The 20,425-nt window shown below is 39.4% G+C and overlaps 1 protein-coding gene across 1 annotated transcript in view; it reads right to left on the minus strand.

Annotated features, from left to right (window-relative positions):
* Positions 1-444: 444 nt before the first annotated feature.
* Positions 445-20,425, minus strand: part of KIAA2026 (KIAA2026 ortholog) — a 47,646-nt gene continuing 27,665 nt past the window's right edge. The window contains 3 exon segments of the mRNA XM_041396958.1: positions 445-4,652; positions 6,813-7,000; positions 12,878-12,993. Of these exon segments, the coding sequence (XP_041252892.1) occupies positions 1,045-4,652; positions 6,813-7,000; positions 12,878-12,993 (3,912 nt within the window). The 3' untranslated portion in view covers positions 445-1,044.

Here is a 20,425-nt window from a genome sequence, read left to right on the forward strand (position 1 = left end):
TGGCTAGATGGAAGTTTAGTGAGTGACCTTGTTATAGTTACCAGACAATATGGAAATACCTACAAGGGTGTAAAACAGAGAACAGTGAATTGTTCAACAGATCTTTGAGCTTTAAGACAAAGCATGGCAGTCTTTAAGAGCAATCAGTGTGACTTAGACTGGTGTATAGGAAGCCATGTGTAGCCTTACCATTTCACTGCAGTTATTTAGGCAACATAACCAAACCATTAAGAATGGATGAAGTATGGGTTATCTTGCCCTACATCATGAGGAACAATAAGGAGGCCTTCCTTCCAAATCCTGTCACATCACGTGAAATGTAAAATCAGAGAACAGAAGAGATTAAATAATTTCATTCTACCATACACCAAAAGAAAGATATGTATGTATGTATGTATGTCTGTATTCTCCCATGGTGTAACAGATACACATATTTTTAACTACTGCCAACACAAAGCAGTACAGCAACTTGATTTATTACATGCAGATTCTTCTGCATTGTTGCTAAACAGTACACGGGTCCAAAGTTACTAAAATACTTAAAAAACTATACATTATGTAAACAAAACATAAATAAGACAGCATAGTTCTTTGTACATATTGTTTAGTACAGGTTTTTAGGAGTTCAGGAATATGTACAATTCTATACTGTAGATTGCATTTTTACAATGCATATTTTTTTTTTTAAAGAAACAAGTCAAAAATTAATTTGACAAATAAAAAGGATCTATATACTGTCATAAACACACTGGCAAACAGTCCGTAGTGTAAGATGGGACATGTGCAAATGGTGAGATTTCTCTAAATTGTTAAATGAGTTAATTGGTCATCTCTGAGCCTTTACTAGAGAACTTTCTGAAAACTTCTGACAAACTAAAATTTTTCTTTTTCCACATCCCCACAGGTAAACACATAAGAACTGTAACCTTGTTAATATTGAGTAAATCAGTTGCTTAGAACATTGTAAGAAATTATTCAATAGTTAACAACTTCCAAAGTTTGAAGAATGCCCCAGAATTTCAAAGTGGCTCATTTGCAGTAAATTCAGGGTGCAACTTTGTCAAGTTTATCAAGGCAAGATGACTGAGATGCAGGAAAGACCGCAGTAGCACTTCTGCTTGTGGAACTAACAACAGGAAGCAGTGACGAAGACAGGGAAGGAACTTTTGGTGCTGAAGTATTTAGAGAATTCAGTATGGCTCCCTCTGGACTGACCAACAGTTTTTTGATAGAACCATCTAGCTGAAACACTGATGCGTTGCTTGGTAAATGAGAATTTGGAGGATGAACAGCAGAAACAGAAGATGTAGCTACATTAATGGGAGACTTTGTCACTGAAGATACAGACAGAGTTACTGCAGACAGTGGAGTACATGAGCTAGCTGGAGTACTAAATATCTGGGGTGTTGCATGTACGATGGGTAAAGCATCTGCAGCTCCAAAAGAGTTCACAATTTTTGTAGAGCTTTTCAAAGGATGTTTTGGTATTTGCCAACTTAATGAATGACTTGGTGCTAGGATGATTTTTGAGGTTATTGGATTAACAGTTGGTACACCTTGAGGCTCTTGACCATGGTTAATTGTTAAAGGAGTCTGTTTTGTATTACAGGAGAGAAGAAGAACATGGCTGCCAGCTCCAAGGCCTTGTAGTGGAACAACAAAACGAGTACCATTAACCATTATATGAGTTCCAGGTGCCAAAGGCATACAAGTGTTAATGACTATTTTCTGTAGAGTGGAAGGTTCATTCAATGGAATTCTTCCTGTTTTGCTTGTTACAGGGGGTGAAGCTTCAGACATCTGAACGGCAGAAGCAGAAGCATAATTATGACTTTGTTTCTCTATACTGGGAGGCACCTGCTGGCATTGTAGGGTGGAAAGACTGGGAAAACTAATTACTTCACCTGTAATTGGTGACGGAGGGGGCAACACACTCTGAGGTTTGTGAACACCTGCATGATTTGACATAGCAGCTGAAATTCCTGATGACTGAAACTGAACCAGTGTAGGCAACTGTCTTTTTGGTACTGGAAGAGGAGCTGGAACTGCTGCCAACTGAGGAACTGTATGTAACACCTTGTGGGGGATGGCTGCAGGTCCAGGCAAGCTAATGACTGGAAATTGCAGAGCAGATGTGAAGTTCTGTGGAGATACTGTTGGCTGTGTTGAAATCAGCACAGATGAAGCAAGATGTCCTGTCTTCACAGTTGACATACCCACAGTATTTCCAATATTTGATGTGCAAAGTCGATTACCCAGAACTGGCCTTATTCTTGAGGGATCACTGCCACCAATCAAGACAGTAGGCTGCACCCCAGAGGAAGTTCCACTTGATGTTACTGAAACAGATTCTATTTGTGCATTTGCTGTTGTCATTGTAAAGGCATTTTCAGCTTTTGTTGCAACACCTACAGATTCATTAGCTGACACAGCAAAACTTGGAACAGGAACCACAGTACTACTTGTCAAGGATGGGACCGAGGCTGTCCTCTTCTTGTCTTCTCCTTTAGAAATGCCAGAGTGCAATATATTAACTGGTACAGCCTCCTGTGCATTGCCTTTAGTATTTACAATGGTCTGACCTATATTTAGTCCAATTTTCACATCTTTTACTTGAGCAATAGCTGGTGATGAGTTTATTCTTATTGGTGCTCCTACTGTAGATGGGATCAAAACCAACTGTGGTTGCTCTATGGCATTAACAAAGGTTTTGGTCAGGGAAGAAGGAAGGTTCTGTTTCAATGACTCTGCAACTAGACTGGTAGTTGATGGGCCATTGGCAATTTGTGTGTTAATGAAAACCAGCTTCTGAGCATTAACAGCAGTGGATGCTGGACAGGGTATAATATTGACTCCTGCTGCCCCAGAGGGAGACAAAATTGGTGGATTTGTGATTAATGTAAGTTTCTGGACTGGAGTACCACTGATTAACTCTCCATTTGTTGCAGAATTTGACTCAGATTGTGTAAAAGATTTTGTTTTCACTTGAGTATCCCCTTTATGCTGCACAGAAGAATTTGGAATTTTGACAATATTACTTTGTCCAATGCTAGTGACACTAACAAGGCTGTTTGGAGCTGCTGACACCAAATTGCTAGCTAATGGAATGGAGGATAAAGAAGAAGACACATGGCAGGAGTCCTCTCTTACTCCACACAAAGAGTCCCAAACAGCTGGCTGCTGTAGTGTGAATTTGGTATTTTTCTCCATTGCTTGGGTAAAATCAGCAGGGGAAGCTGGAATGTTAACAGAAGAAGTTGTTGAGGGGGCAAACCCAGAAGGAGATGATTGTCCAACATGTGGGAGATCAGATGTGGCTGCTGCTACAAATGGAAGGCTAGAGCATGATACTGCTGTGGTTTTTGGCACAAGAAAGCCCTGAAGTTGAGACGCATAAGTGAAACCTGAACTAGGACATAAACTACTAGGTGAAATCTGGTCTGGGTTCGTTTGCACTTTAACAATTCCAGTGTTTCCACCTCGTGTTGTGACCAGGATAGACTGTGATTCTCTTACACACACTGTCTTTAGCTCTTGCTTAGTTTCAAGAGAGTCAGTTTGCTGCTGTGATGCTAAACTGTGAGAGGCAGAATGAGTGTTTGTAGATGCACTTAATGCTGTTGGTGTCAAGGACTGGCTAGCTGTGGAAAGAGTAGGTGAAGCCAAACACACAGGCAATGTAGCGGTCAAAACTGTAGTCTTGAATTTGTCACTTTCACTTTGGCTTACCTTAATTATTGATAAGTTATCTGCTGAAGTTACACTAGACAATGGTTGTGTAGTGTTCATGGGACCAGTCACTTGTGATGAATGGGTAGTATTCTTGTTAAAAAATGTAGTGGGTGACTGAGTGTCATTTTCAGGGCTTGTCACCAGAACAGGTGTTAAAGAAACACTGATGTTTGGCATTTTTGGTAAAGATGTACAGTGCATCTCAAATGACTTTTGTTGTAGTGACTGAATATCCTTGGACACAATTTCTTCCTCCTTCTGCTGAAGAAGAAAATTCTTAGGTAAAATAAGAACTTGTTGCATGACTTTTTCTCCGTTTTTAGGGTCAATCATAGCTTGCATTTGAATTTTCACTGAGCTGTTGGGAACATCTATTGGTACGCAGTGGCCATTTGGCATTTTGTATACCATTTGTAAAGGAGTCTTTGAACTGGCCTGGCAGGGCAATGCTGGCTTGATCAGTGACGATTCCAAAGGTGGTAAAACCGTCTTTTCAGAAGTAGAAACGTTCATGCCTGCAGGAGGCAACAGTTGATTTGTTAAGGTCACTTTGTTCCCAGTATTCTTGGCAAGCAAGGCCTGGATAGGTTTGGTCCCTTTCATAAAGTTTGATACTGATGTTGCAGGATCTGTCAAGGAAAGCAACTCTAGAGTTGACCCTTCAAATTGTTTCAGCTCAGTCAAGCAACTATCCAACTGCAGGCTACTTTCTGGACTCTGGACCACAGCCTCATTAGTGCTCAGTTTAACTTTCTTCCTTGGAGAAAGTTCATTAGTGCTTTGATCCAGACAACTATTTTGCTTGAACTGTCGTTTAATGCATTTAGGCAGTGTCTTCTGTATCTCTTTAGAAGCTGATTCTTTTTTCAGAATTCTGTTTTTTCCTGCAGGTAAATTCATCTCTAATAGTTTCATTTCATCTGCAAGGAACATTAAAACAGAAACTGTGTTTTACATGTTTGTAACTGATACCCCTATAAAACAGTTTTACAGAGTCTCACTAAAGGCAATATACTAGTTTGCAAGAGTAAAGTTATGTGGAAGGAATGTCTAATTTTTTAAAGGCATCTGTTCAAGGACCTTTGCTATACAAAAAGGGGGTAACAAGGAAAGGAGGAAGTAATAAACAAGAACATACATGAACAGAAACCTGACCAGCAATGGGAGACAGTGAGGAAAACCAAGCCTGGTCAGTTAGATTAATTGAATACAGTATGTGAAAGCATGAAAATGTGTATTTTGGCAAGGTTATCTTGAGGGCAAAAAGGGGAAAAGCCAGGAAAAAAATATACAGAGACACAGATCCAACCAAACAAAAATGGAGACAATGTCAAGAAACAACTTCACCAATCACACCAATTAATGGGCTATCAGGAAACTGTAGAGGCCTCTTGCAGAAAGGTAACTTTCTGAACCTAATATGATTATAAAACAGGGGAGATCCTGGAGAAGGAGCCAGGACGGGTAAGGGAAGGTACAGCTGTACAACCCATATAAGAAATGTGTACAGGTAAGGGGAGCTGCAAGGACAGCTGCAAGAAGTTACAGCCTGTGGGCCTAGTGCCAGCTGCTGGGGCGTGAGTGTCTGTATCTTCCCCACATCCAGTGAGTGTGTATTTACTGATAAACTTCAAGCTAGACTAGCTGGTGAGCAGGAGGGCCTGGGGGTCTGGACAGGCCTAACAGGTGGATTTGCAAGTAGGAGACGCCTGTGTGACAAAGATGTGAATGACGCGTTTCATACTGAGCATCAAGCTGGACTAGCCAGTGAGCAGGGGATGCATGAAGTGGTAAGAGGGCTGAGGAGGGCCAAGTGGACAGAAGGGCCATGCATTGAGGTTTTCACTGCATGGGGCTGCAGGAGGTCCTCTTTGATGAGAGAGGCCAGGAACTGCCTTGTGCCAGACACAGCTGGCTCCAAAACAAATCCACTGCAGAACATGGCTGAGCGTGTCAGCCAAGCTGGCGATGTCTCATGGACAATGCTTTGCAGAAGCATGTGACAGAAAGGACTGAGGGAAAAACATAGAAACACAATTCTGTAGACACCAAGGTCAGCAAAGAAGGAGGGGTAAGAGATGTCCCAGGCACTGGAATGGAATGGATTCCCCTGTAACTCAGTAAGACCCCTAATCAAGCAGGTTTACCTGCTCGCATGGAGGACCATCTTGGAACAGGTATGTACATTGCAGATGCTTGAGGACCCCATTCTACTGCAGGTGAGTAGAATGCCTTGAAGGAAGTTGCAGCCCATGAAGAGCTCACACTGAAGCAGGGTCCTGACAAGAACTGCAGCACATGGGAGATCCACACTAGTATAGTCTTATGCTGAAAAACTCTAGCCTATGGAGAGGACCCACAATGGTGCAGTTTGCAAAGCCCTGAATTCCTTAGGGGGGACCTCACACTGGAGCAGGGATGAAGAAGGAGCAGAAGGGACTAACTGTTAGGAACTGACCGCAATCCCCAGATTCCCTCCTTCCTATGATATTTGACAAGGTATGAGGTGGAAGAATTGGGAATGAAGATAAGCCTTGGAAGAAGGTGGATATGTGAAAGGGAGGGGTTTAGGTTTCGTATTTGTTTCTCACCATTCTACTCTATTCTTAATTGACAACAAATTAAATTAATTCTCTTGAAGTGAGTCTATTTTGACTGTGACAGTAACTGGTGAGTGATCTCCCTTATCGCTATCTTGACTGTTAAGCTTTTCCGTATTATTTTCTCTCCTAGCCTCTTAAGGAAGGGGGAGTGACAGCGGTAGGGCAGGCATCTGGCAGCCGGCCAAGGTCAGCCCACCACAAAAGTAAATTCCACACAGATCTACTATGTTATCACAGATATAGTTAAGCACAAAAAATGGCAAACACTTCAATAAAGCACAATTTTCATATTGGTCATATTTGCGCTCTTTAACTCTACATTTGACAGATATGCACCACAAGCCATTTTCATATTATCAGTGGTAGAGTTAAGGTAAAAAGTAGGACTCAAAGTCACATGGAAAAGTCAGGTTCCCAAATTAACTCGATTCAGCTCCTGAATCAAGTTCAAGCTACTGAATTCTAGTATATGCTTACCATTGTCTGAGAGATCTTTTTTGGGAACTTCTATATGTTCTGCAGACTCTGATGATTTACCGCATACTACCACAAAAGATTCTTTGCCAGAATCAACTTCACTTTCATCGTTACTCCACAATTCTCTGGTAAATTTATCATGGTATGGATGTCTTTTAAAGTCATCATAGTCCTTCTTCAATCTAGACCTTAAAAATAACAAAACTAACTTTAATAAAAAAACACACTTTTAAACATTTTTATTTGTATTTGCTGCCAAACAAAAAGTTGGTGTAGATTGCCTGTGCCCTTCAAATAATTACAGTGTAGCCCTGTCTGCATGTCTCCAAAACCAGAAAATGTGAAATGAGAGCCATGTCCCTTTACCAAAGCTGAATTCTATTTCATTAAGTCCTCTAACAAAAAAAAGCAAAAAGACTTAGTCAGATGACCATCACTGCTTTACTGCATCCATATTCCTTTCCCTCCTTCATCTTTCATGTGACAAATATACCTGTATGGACTTGAGTATTAACTGTAAAAAGGTTGAAGGCAACCCCAAGAAGAGAATTAAGTAAATATAGTTTTTCTTAAACACATCATGCCTCTGGCTCAGCTATGAGACTGCAACATAAGTTTCTTCTTAAGAACACTTTCTTATCTCTGGCCCATTAGAACAGCTGCTGCTATCAGTTCCATAGGTTCACACTCCACTAAAGAATGTGCACATGACAGAAATACATAGGTACTTCACTCATTTGAACACCATTCATAAACACATCCACTTACCTTGATAGTGCTAACTTGTACATGTTTTCATTGTCCCTTCTTCTAAACCGTTGTTTACACGGGATGTAGTGGCTATTTTAGTGTACAAATACATTGAACTTCAGGATTCAGCTGGTGCTAACCAACACAATGTCCAGAAGGATTATTTAGGAAATGAATAAATAGATTATAGCAATTAACACCTTGTGTGGAATAGAATCTAGACTATTCTGCACCTAACCCTTACGACAGTAACAGTAAGATCTTAAATTTACTCATTGTTCTGCATTAGTATAATAGTAGTTTGCACTGAACGCAGCAAAGGCTAGCGGCTCTCTATGAGATGTAGAGGGAGGAGCCATAAATGATGTCACAGCTAGTAGGGTATGAGCCTCACCAGCCAGCAAGCTATTCCACTCCCCCTGAATGTGGCCACAGGGCAGGCCTAGGGATAGTAACTGGCTTCAACCAAGAGCCCAGATCCACAAGCAAGTTCCTGGTGCTGAGGCAGGTCTGAGATCAAACTGGAAAGTCAATTCAAAGTTTAAGATCAGGACCAGTGCAGTAATGGCTGCCAGGGTCAGGACCCAGCTGAGTGATTTCTGGGCAGCTCCACAGTGATGATGCAGGTAGAAGGTCAGTCTGCAGATCAGTCTAGATGAGTAGGATCCATGGCCAGGCACAGTAACTGCTGCAGGTGAGCTGGAAACTGGCACACCCCCAGCAGAGACTGAAGACTACAGAATGACCTGAAATGGGATCCTGAGCCCATGGACAGGTGGTGTAGATAGAGAGCCAGGTGGGGCTTCTAAGGGTCAGTGAGATCTAGTAATTTACTCCCAGCTTTGACACTCTCACTGAGAGCAGACATTGAAGCCTGTATGAAGATGTAGTGTGGACAATACTTCAACTCTGTCATGAGGATTTTGAGCTTGAAGTCTAGGTGTAGAACAACCACAGGAGCACACTAGGGAACTACTACTGTACTAAAGTTTGTGGATGTAATTTCCATTTTCCTTTGAGGACCTTCTGCTGTGAGACCAGTGAACAATTGTAATCAGTGGGCACAAGTAACTTTCTCTTTTAAACCTTGCTGCTATTCCAATACAATTCAACATTATACTCTGTCATAATCTTGAAAAGACCAGAAGACCTTTCAGAAGGGAAAGAAAACGATTTTGATCATAAAGTTTGCTCCTACTAGTTAAAGACAATTATAGAGGAAGGAAGGAAAAGTCCAGACTCTCACTCAATACTGTGGCATCTGGAGGAAGAAATGTTGCCAAGCCCTTCACAGCTTAGAAATTAAACACTGTTATTCAACTAGTAGATGTTAGTACCTTGCTGAGACACCCTGTAGACAGAGCAGCTGCAGTGAGACTTATGGGGGAACTGATGTTTACACCATTTTAGCAAATTTTGCTCAACTGCTTTTTCCCTTCTACATGACACCTTTCTTCACCATTGTCACTGGTGCTACACAACTGCCTAGCAGCTGCATAATGAGTCAGACCAAGACAGTGACCACCTAGAATCTCCCATCCATCTTTCTTTTCTCCCCATGATTTGTAAACATCATTCTTCAGATGGACCTGGTCCCTGGTATGCTATGTGTATGTCCAGTTATGTAATGGAAATACTCAGGCTTTTCTTGTTGAATAAATGAGGGCTACAGACTAAAACATTCATACTAAAAACACAAGTTGCATTCAGTTAATTTCTGAAGTTATCCTGCACTCCAAGTGCATGCTTCTCTAGCTACCAGCACACACATAAGATCTCAACTACCCTGTTTCAGACTAAAATTTACTCCTATCAATCACAGTTCATGTATAGCATTTAATACACTTTGTATGACTGTTCTGTGTTCTATAACCACATTGATGCAACACTGGCAACCAGAAGCTGGAAGCCACTGTGCTCCTAGAAAGTTATGATCTTCTTGCCATTACAGAAACTTGGTGGGATGTGACTGGAGTGTGACTATTGATGGCTACAGGCTCTCCAGAACAGACAGGTGAGGAAAGAGAGAGGCAGAGGGGTCGTCCTCTACATCAGGAGGTAGACTGAGTGTGAAGTGCTGTCTCCGAAGAGTAGCCACGAGCAGGTCAAAAGACTGTGGGTAAGGATCAGGGACCAAAGCAACAAAGGGAACCTTGTGGATGGCTTTAAGTACAGACCCCTGATCAAAGGTACCCTATTGATGAAGCCTTCTTCCTCCAGCTACAGGAGGCATCATGCTCACAGGCTCTTTTCCTGCTGGGGCACTTCAACCATCCTAAAATCTGCTGGGAAAGCAGCACAGTAAGCTGCAGGCAAGCCAGGAGACTCTTGGAAAGCATGAGTGATACCTTCTGGAGCAAAGGAACAGACAGCAGCCCTACCAGAGGGGATACAATCCTGGATCTAATGGATACCAGTGGAAGTGAGCTGATCTTGAACATTAGGGTTGGAGGGAGTCTGGGCTGCAGTGATCGCACATTGCTGGAGGAGTCTGCAGTCCTGAGGGGTATGGGCAGGCGAGGAATAAAGTTAGGCCCCTGACCTTTAGGAAAGCAGCCTTCCAGCTCTTCAAGGAGATAGCCAGAGAGATCCTGGGAGACTTCCCTCAGGGACAAGGGAATGAAACAGAGCAGGCTTTAAGGAAGTCTTCCACTGAGGGCAAGAGCTGGTAATCCCCAGGAGCAAGAAACTGGGCAAGAAAGGCAAGGGAACAGCAGGACTGAGTAGGGAATTGCTAATCAGACTGAAGGGAAAGAAGCAAATGGACAGGCCATTGAAGCTAGGATTGGTGACCCAGAAAGAGCTTGAAGAGACCTTGAAGAGATCAAGTTTGGTTGTGCAGGGTCAGGGTAAGAAAGTCCAAAGCAAAACTGGAATTGATCTTGGCAAAGAACACAGGAAGGGCTTCTACAGGCACATTAACCACAAAAGGAAGGTGACTCCCTCTGATAAATAAGGGTGGAAATTGGTAACAGTGAATAAGGAGAAGGCTGAGGTACTCAACATCGTTTTGCTTCAGTCTTCAAGGGCAACACTTCTTTCCACATCTTCTGAGAGGATAGACAGTAGGAGAGGGACTGGGAGAACAAAGTCTTCCCACTGTAAGTAAAGATTAGATTCATGTCCACCTAAGGAACATGAGTGCACAGAGGTCTGTGCAGCCCAATGAGATGCTAAGCAGAGCCCTGAAGGAATGGCTGATGTATTTGCCAAGCTGTTCTACACGATATTTGAAAATGTCTCGGAAGTTAGGTGAAATCCTGGGTAATATGAAAGAGGAAAACATTGTACCCATCTTCAAAAAAGAGTAGAAAGGAGGACTCTGGGAAGTACCAGCCTGTCAGCCTCACCTCTGTGTCTGGGAAGATCATGGAATAGATCCTCCCAGAAACAATGTTAAGGCACACATAGGACGGGGAGTTGATTTGGGACAGCCAGCACAGCTACACCAAGGACAGTACTGCTAGACCAACCCAGTGACCTTCTGTGGTGGGGTGACTGCATCAGTGGGCAAGGGAAGGGCGACAGATGTCATATATCTGGACATTTGTAAAGCCTTTTACACAGGCCCCTACAGTATCCTCTTTCTAGAATGGAAGGGGATGGATGTGTTGGGTGGATTGTTAGCTGGATGAGAAATTGGCTGGATGGTGGCATCCAGAGGGTTGTGGTCAATGCACATCAGTGACAAGTGGTGTGCCTCAGAAGTCCATATGGGGACCAGTGTTATTTAATATTTTCCCTTGCCTGTGCAGAAAGACTGAGAGAGATTGGTCAGCCTGGAAAAGAGGCAGCTTCGGGGAAACCTAATTGCAGCCTTCTAGTACGTGAAGGGAGCCTTCAAAAAAGGAAGGGAGAGAGATTTGTTCAAGAACTTGTAGTGAGAAAAGGGGCAATGGCTTCAAATAGAAAGAGAGTAGGTTTGGATTAGAAATTGGGAAGAAATTTTGAATGGTGAGGTTGTCCAGAAAAGTTGTTGAAGCCTCATTCCTGGAAGGCCAGATTAGTTGGGGTTTTGTGGAACTTCATTTACAAAAGGTGCCCCTGCCCAGGGGAATTGGAACTGGGTGATCTTTAAGGTCCCATCTAATCCAAACCATTCTATGATTCTGTAATTTGACAGACAAGAATACTGAGCACCAAACCATTCCACAACAGAACTTACAAAAAGGGTATAATTGTAAACTTCACATACTGGAAAACTAAATTCTTGCTGACAGTAATACTATCTGCCATGTCTCCAGAAGGATTCTAAATTGCAGAAGACAGGAAGAAATTAACAGTTAGAGAAAATGAACAGGAAATAGAAGAGAAAGGAATAGGAAAAACCCAAAACTTGTATTTGGGTCCATTATTGAAAGCAAAATATTCAACAATATCCCAAATTTCCAAATAAGAATTTTAATTCATGGATGATATTCACAAAATGAGCTACTGAGGAACCAATGTAATATCTTTGGTGTTATGTTTTTGTATTTTTTTAAACATAACACCTTTTACACTTTCCAGCATAAACTCTGCACCACAAAACAGTGTAACTTGCTTCCTTCACACTCAACATTTAAGAAGCCTCTTTTCCTATCCTTTGTCATGGAGTTCAAGCCTCTAGCCTCTAATCATTCCTTGCTTTTTAATTGTCTACATGGCAAAACTAAGCTGCAATTATAGCAACAGCTGTATGGTTAAGAGGTAAGAATGGCACCGAGCTTCAAGACAGTATCTAATCTCTCCATGATTTATAATCAGAGTAGTACCTTCAATGTTCCTAATACTTTCACTTTACTAGATTTAAACCTGTCACTACTTCACTCATATTCCTCTGACATACTTCTTTCCAGATGCACTTCTAATTTATTGCGTTACAATGACCTCAAAACAATGCTTCAAGAATTGCTCTGTGGAGAATTCATTAAGAGTTAATTTAGGTAGCTTTACATAGTAAGTAGTCAGAGTATTCTAAGAAGCCCAATATAGTTCTCTAGAGAAAGGTTTTCAGCATTTCTTAACCAAATAAGCAGAAACACAAATCCTAGCGGTCTTGCAATATACTATTGATCAGCATGCTTAAGGATTCTAGAGTGTTTTAGAGGAAAAAAACACTACCAGGTTAAGCTCAAATTTTTTTGGAGAAGTAACTCTGGAATGTAAGATACTTCTTCCAACTAAAGTATTACCAGGGCCTCACTCCTCTCCTCAAAGTATTTTAATTTTATTTATTTAAGAAGCTTACTTATCGATCAGTATTTAAAAGGTAAATTTGGTTCTGTTTTTCATCCCATGCACCACTGTTGAAAAAAAAAAGAGCAGATAATTACCTGTTTCTTTGAAATGCTTTAATTAGCTTTGGTTCCCATGGTAACAGTTCATTAAGCAGTCGTAACAATGTACCATGCAATTCCTTTACTGCTTGCTTCCGGTGGAACCATCTTCCCTGAAAACATAAATTCCATTTATTTATCATTGCATTAGACCTAAATCTTGTTAGTTTGTACTAGTACTACAATAATCCTGGTACACAGATATAGCATATGAGGAAACAGCTGGAAGAAAAATTAGAAACTTCCAGAGTTACATCTACCTTTCCAGAGTTACATCTATCTAGGACATTGTTACTTTTATTTTAATACTACAGAGGGATAATGTCCTAGTTGGAAAAGTAATACTGCAAGGACGCTCACTTTTTACAGGTCAAAATTAAAATTGAAACAGGATTCTACAAATACACCATGCACTTAAAATTACTTAAATGAGTAACTAACATGGGTAGTAATCCACTCAGTTCAGGGAAATCAACCATCAAAACTTTCAAGCACAAAAATCCCAACGTTTTTCTGTCACATTTTATTTAAAGTTCTGGAAAAAAAGCTTTTTTTAAAAGAGAAGTTTAGCAAATTTGCTTTATGAAGCAATAGACTATGCAGCAAAGCCCAATTTTCCAACATAAAATCCTTTAAGCTTTTAATTCAAACATATAATTAAAAGTTTTATTTTCAAAACTGATATATGTAATCTTATATTCATGTTTTCATAAATCTAGAAAGTCTGAATAAGGAGAGAAGACATTGGGAAATGACAACCATGCTGGCCATGGTGCTGCAGAAAACACCCCTTAACACCCACCCATACCCCTTGTACATATTTCTTCCCAAAACTTTATTCTGTCGTTCATTGCATAAAAGACTGAACAATGCATATATATGTAACTGTTATAAAAGAGATGTGGTATAGTCCTTCTGCCACTCTACCAACTCTGTGCATTTTATATAAAAGAAGATTTTAGCTCTTGACTGGTCAGAGAAGATGTAAAACAATAAAGCAATTATAGTTCTGCAAGAAAAAAAAGAAAGATTTGAGAACTTACTTATTTAACATACATATTTAGCTTTTGATAGTGAACATATCCTTCACAGCTTCCTGTGGTCTAGCACACCAAGAAAGGTAAGACAGGAAAATCAGGATTAAGCTTGTCACAGCTGCCTTTCAGCAGTCTACAAGAATGATCTTCCTAAGGACTTTGCACAATTTCTCTCTACACATTTCAGGAGATCTCTTCAATGTACAGCAAGATCACTCATCTTGAATGCTTGTTTGAAGACCAGGTATCTATTTTTTTATGGATAATCATTTACATGTTACATAACAAAACAAACAGTTACCTTCATTCTTCAATTAAAATTAAAAAAGCAAAGATTTTGTAGGATCATTATGTCACATTACCACATAATGACCAGGTTGAAGACACAGACAAGTGAAGGAAATTCAGTAAACTGAATTATAATTTCCTTCACTTGTGGCCAGTCACATGCACAAAACCTGTCACTAATCACTACAACAAAAACCAGACCTTGTGCATACTAAAGTCTACCAGGGCATTTGGTATCATCTCTTAAAGTCAGCAATCAACAGAATTAATTGTTAACATACAAAAGAATATTGCATGCACAGATTTATTTTTCTTGTAAGGTAAACAAAACATTTTGCAGACTGTTTTAAAATAATGTATTTATATAATACAGAGCATTAGTGCATTGTCTCAAAACAAAAAACAAATAGCAAAAATAAACAATGCTACTACTATAGTGAAATAGAAATGCTGTACATGTAGTTGATATAGCAAAGAAAATGTGAGAAAACGTAATATTAAAAAGATATGAAAAAACACTGAAAGTAAAAACTCCAAGAAATTATTAATTTCTGAGCCTAATTTGTCTTCAAATAAGGCTATGATCTTGCCTTAAGTAGGAAAAAAAAGAGTATTTATGAGAAAGATAAGTATCAGCTGATCACTAAATAAATTTGAAGCAGTAACTGCTAGGCAGCCAACACATGCATAATGTTTAGTCAAGAACAGACTTCGAGACTTTACTGACTTCATTAATACTTCACAGAAAAACAAATATATTACTTTTCTCTCTGCTTACAAAAACAAACATAAAACGCTAGCCAATTCCTGCCCCCTAATTCTACAGGATTGGCAGCTCTAGTTGGAGACCTGTCTCTAGTGGTGTCCCCAAGGATTCAGTACTGGTCCAGTATGGTTTAACTTATTCATCAGTGACTTGGATGAAGGGGCAGATGCCTCCTCAGTGAGCTCACCAATGACACAAAGCTGTAAGCAGTGGCCAATACCCCAGAGAGCTGTGCTATCCTTCAGAATGACCTCAACAGCGTGGAGAAACAGGCAAAGAGGAACAATATTTCCATGTAATTTCAATGAAAATTTTATAGCAACATAATTTATAAAAACTTAGATTTATTATTTCCTTTTGTCCCAATTACTTATTTTTCTCAGTAGGGTTTTAGAATTGACAATAAACCTGTTAATGCAAGCATGAACAAATTTTAGCCATGAGAAGATTTTTTTTTTTCCTCAGAAGCAGTCACAACAGCAGAGTATAGGCCAAAATAAGGCTGGAATAAAAAAAAAAAACAAAAAACCTTCTCTTTTAAATTATTGTGGTTTAGTTGATTTTCTGTGCAAACACATAAATGCTAGATGTTATTATACCTTAAATATTAAACAGTAAAAAGAGACATTAAAAACATTAATATAATCTTAAAATCCATCAAAACAAAATTTAACATTTCTTTTCATGCGCAATTTGATTCTCTAACACAGTCCTTGTTTGTCTTTTATTCAGAGGGGGAAAGGCAAATCAATAACTGATAAAGCTATGACTTAACTCCCTATTACATAGCTGCCCACTAATTTCTATAGATAATACACTTGTTTTCACAAATATGTGTGTTCTAAATTTTCAAAAATACCAAATGATGTATTATGAGAGTTTAGCTACAAACTGATGCTTAGGAGGTTCAGGCTGGACCTCCAAAGACATGTTCATCAGAAACATACAGCATTTGTTCCCTGGGAAAAGACACCAACCCCCACCTGGCTACACACTCCTTTCAGGCAGCTGCAGTCCCTCCTGAGCCTCCTTTTCTTCAGGCTCAACATCCCCAGGTCCCTCAGCTGCTTCTTACAAGATTTATGTTTCAGACATTTCACCAGCTCCACTGCCTTCTGTGGTCTCAGTTCAGCACCAAAATGTCCTTCTTGTACTAAGAGGCCCAGAACTGAACACAGAATTTGAGGTGTGCCATTGGCCTTCTTGGCCAGCTGGCCACTGCTGGCTCATGTTCAGCTGCTGTCAGCAGCACCCCCAGCTCCTTTTCCTGTGGGCAGCTTTGCAGCCACTCTGCCCCAGCCTGTGGCACTGCCTGGGGTTGCTGTGACCCAAGGGCAGGAGCCAGCACTGGCCTTGTTGGACCTCACACCACTGGCCTTGGCCCATGATCCAGCCTGTCCAGATCCCTTTGCAGAGCCTTCCTGCCCTCCAGCAGATCAACACTCCCACCCAGTTTGGTGCTGTTTGTGAGCTGACTGAGGGTGCCCTTGATCTCTTTGTCCAGATCACGGAGAATGATACTAAACAGAATTTAGTTACCATCTTGTCCCAATTAGTGACAAACAAGACACTATTTTTTTTTTGCTGGAAACAGAATATAAGGTATTATCACAGGAAAATAACAGAGGAGAAAAAGGACTAGACAGAGAAGTATAAAATGTGACTTTAGGCTATGTCAAGCTACAAGTAAATTTTAAAAATGCAAACACAATAAAAATACATTTTACAAATGGGTTGAATGTTTCTGTTTAAATGCAGAGAGACATTCAATGCATTCAACTGAAAACTTACCTTTTAAAATAAGGTTTCTGACATCCAGAGCAGCCAGGAAATGCTGACTCCACTCTCTGTGATCGATGCCCCAACATACACTACTCTGGCATACTTATAATGGAACCCCAAAGCAGACTGGAGCCAGGATATTGATACATGGGGTAAGGACTGAACTTTTTATATGAGTTTTTGTTTAGCTTTTAAATAAACACACACACACAACACCACAATATTATGCAGTTTTATAAGATTGTCTGTAATCTTTACGTTATATCCCAGGGACATAAAGTAAAGAAAATTAGTAATCTTATAAAACCATGCAATATTGTTGAAAAGGGGTGGTGGTGGAGGGAGAAAACTTACCCTTAATAGGCCTGCTCCATTCTGCTGTGGGGTTCTGTGGTATGTGTGACATCACCAGTCTAGTGTTTTCTAGTGATGTCACACAGAGAGGGAGTTGGTGATCTCCAGCTGCTTTGGAGAACAGATACCTAAAGAAAAGAGACCAGTAATTTTTTCAAATCATATATGGATTAATGTTGAATGTTCTTAATTTATGGGCCAAGTACTACAATTTCAGGTACTTCCAATTTTGACTGAATAAGAATGCATTACAAGATCATGTATTCCTACTATGCAAACTCATTATTGAAAGTGTTTTAATTTTGAAAATGCTTAGAGTTATCTTCTACAACAGAAGCTCCTGAGTCAGTATCTTGCATTTTACCTTCAGCAGCATCATTCATTATAAGCATATAAACATTATGAAAGAACATTATAAACATATATCAACAGCTAACCAATCCCTGACATTCTTTGAAGACTGGGATTAAGCAGAGTCAGGAAGAATGACTTGTAGTAAATTATAAAACAAATTCTTCAAAAACTTATAACATACCTTAATCAATTTTATCTTTGAGCATTTACCAGCAACTAATGAGAAGTCCTGACTCCAGCATGCACTTCCATGACCTATATATCTGATCACACCAAGTGATATCCTAAAATGATCTCATACTCTCTTCTTTCTACTATAAGCAAATAAAGTAAAACAAACAAACAACAACACCAAAACAAAGTGTAATAAATTTCTTGCTACCAAGACTGTCTTTGTCTCCTGATTAAGTTCATTACTATGAAATGGTTTTCATTCAGATGTTTAGCCATGTTCTATTTTTCTTTTGGTAAAATTACTACACAGTCATCACAGTGTTGATCAATATACCATGTTTTTTATAAAAAATATAAATATACATAAAATATATAAACCACAAAAACACAAGAGAAAGTTTATTATTAGCATGAGCTTACTGTTGAACCCAGTACAGTGCAATTATCCAGCACTGAATTGTCACATTTTATTCCTCCATTAAAAAAAACTTCAAAGTTATCAACTAACACCTCTGGAACTTACAAAGAAAATGGATGTACGTAGTACCTTAAAGTGTTCACAAAACATCTGTGGTTTTTAAGTTGCACTTAACTCCCTCTCATATACCTGAGTATTTTTCTCTTCTTAACTCTGGATATACAAGTGTTTCTCTATTCTTCCGATGAGTGTCTTAAAAGCAGCTGTTTTGCTAGTACTGTGTGCTGACAGGAATGCCTTGAATTATTTCTTCAAAACAATATACTAACTGACCAATATCCAAAGTATTGTGAAATGATCTGAACACATAGTAGTATTTCTATGACAAAAATGTATGAGCACACATTCATCTCTGATGCAAAACCCACACTTTCACATTTGGAATTGTAGAAAGTGATGTGGCAAAAGTGGTTTGAAGAAAGTTTCTCCAATAAAATACATTTAGTCAGTCATGCACAGAAAGGCATGAAAGACCAAGAGAAAATAGTTGTGAAAAAAGTAGACAATAAAGACAGAAAACTGGAGAAGCTAAGAAAAACTGAAGACTGTGGAAAAAAATTGAATGCTAGTGAGATAAGCCCAAGTTAAAAATATTAGAGAAGACAATCAAGTATTGTGGAGAAGATTTCAAAAATTGAAGCCTAAAATTTGTCTTATTCATTTATACTGTACAACTAAATATTACAAATGCTCCATATTTTCAATCTGCCCTCAAAAGGACAAGAAGTTGCATGGATGTAAATGTGTAAATCTCTGTCTCGAAATTCAGTATTTTGGGCTCATTGAAAAGATGCAGGAAAGACATAGAGAAGCAATAACAGTATTTGGAAGTGATGAAAGTACAAATCAAGTGTTCAGGATAAGGATGTAAAAAGAGAGCATGTAAGATACATAACAGATGAAGACACTTGCTAACAGATAAACTAAGCTTAAATTAAAAGAAAACGTTTCAGCTGCAAGACTTGAAGTGTATCTATTAATACCCTTGAACAAAAGTATTTATTGCTTTCTCTTTTATTGTAGCTCACTTTACTTGCAGTTAAAACCTGCAAATGGGTGTGCATACACAGATTTCTCAGATTATAGTATTTACTGTCTGTGTGTACATCTATGTAAATACAGTAATGTTGATGAAAACAAGTATAACTGACAACCCTTTACATGCAGAAGTCCCAAGCATGGCACGTATTTCACTGGAGAGGGAGGAAGGCAGGAATGGGGCAAGAACTCAACCTCTGAATAAAAACTGAATAAGATTTAACCCAGTAATACAAATATTTCCCTAGGCCACAAATGAGAAGACACAGTAGGTTTTTCCACTTCATTGCTTGCAAAGTTGAGGTCTGAGTGACTAAAATATTAGTAAGAGCCCTAAACTATTTTTGATGGTTACATGAGTTTCTGCTGAAGGGAAGTTCTTGAGAAGTCCCTTCAGATTCTTGTCTAAACACGGTTCCCCTGCCAAACATTTTCAAATACATGACGATATTTGCTATTTTTTCCCTGAACAGAGAATATTTTATAAACTTTTAAAATTAACCATTTTGCTTTTTTTTTTTTCCATGCATTAACATATTTTTAAAAACAAAATGTAGCAAATCAATGAAAAACTCAGAAAGCAGTCTCGTAGTTTAGATACTTACACCTCAGGAACAAATTTAACAGCAGCTTATTTGGAAACTCATAAAAAACCAGACAAGGGAAGTATGTTCCACCCTGGATCAATATATTCCTTTTATAGCCCCAAAAATTAATTTGTCTGAAGTTCTAATTATTTCTGACCAAAACCAGTGAGTTTTTCACTTTAAACTTTCAGGTGTACTCTGAAATATGTATTTTTGCAGGTGACTTAATGCTGCAGAAAACCACAGTTTCCTTTCAGGCCTTTTGACTCACCTGCTGAAACAAATATCAATTTCCAAAGATAGAAAAAGGCATTCAACCCCCTGGGACCATCTCATTATAAGCTCCAGAAACAATAGCAGAACACAAAACCTTTAAAAGGGAGGATTTCACTTTTTTAGCTATTAAGTCAAGAACATCAGGGTGTAACAGACCTCTGCAAACAATAAAGCCTTTTCTCCAAACCACAATTAGTTGTTACCTTGGCTGGTGCCCCTTGACTAACTAATTCTCCTTCCCTTAACCTTTGTCTGACTTTTCTCTCTCTCTAGGGATGATGCAGTCTCCTTCTCAGGAAGGTACTGTCCATTATTCATTTTAACCTTCTCAGCTTAACTGTGGGAATCCTGGGCTCGAGCCTCCCTTCTCACCCCCTACACAGCTATGCATTTATCCATCAGACTTAGAAG

The sequence above is a fragment of the Onychostruthus taczanowskii genome, unplaced genomic scaffold, assembly GCF_017590055.1.
Source record: "Onychostruthus taczanowskii isolate IOZ18803 unplaced genomic scaffold, ASM1759005v1 scaffold133, whole genome shotgun sequence".
Classification (NCBI taxonomy): Eukaryota; Metazoa; Chordata; class Aves; order Passeriformes; family Passeridae; genus Onychostruthus; species Onychostruthus taczanowskii.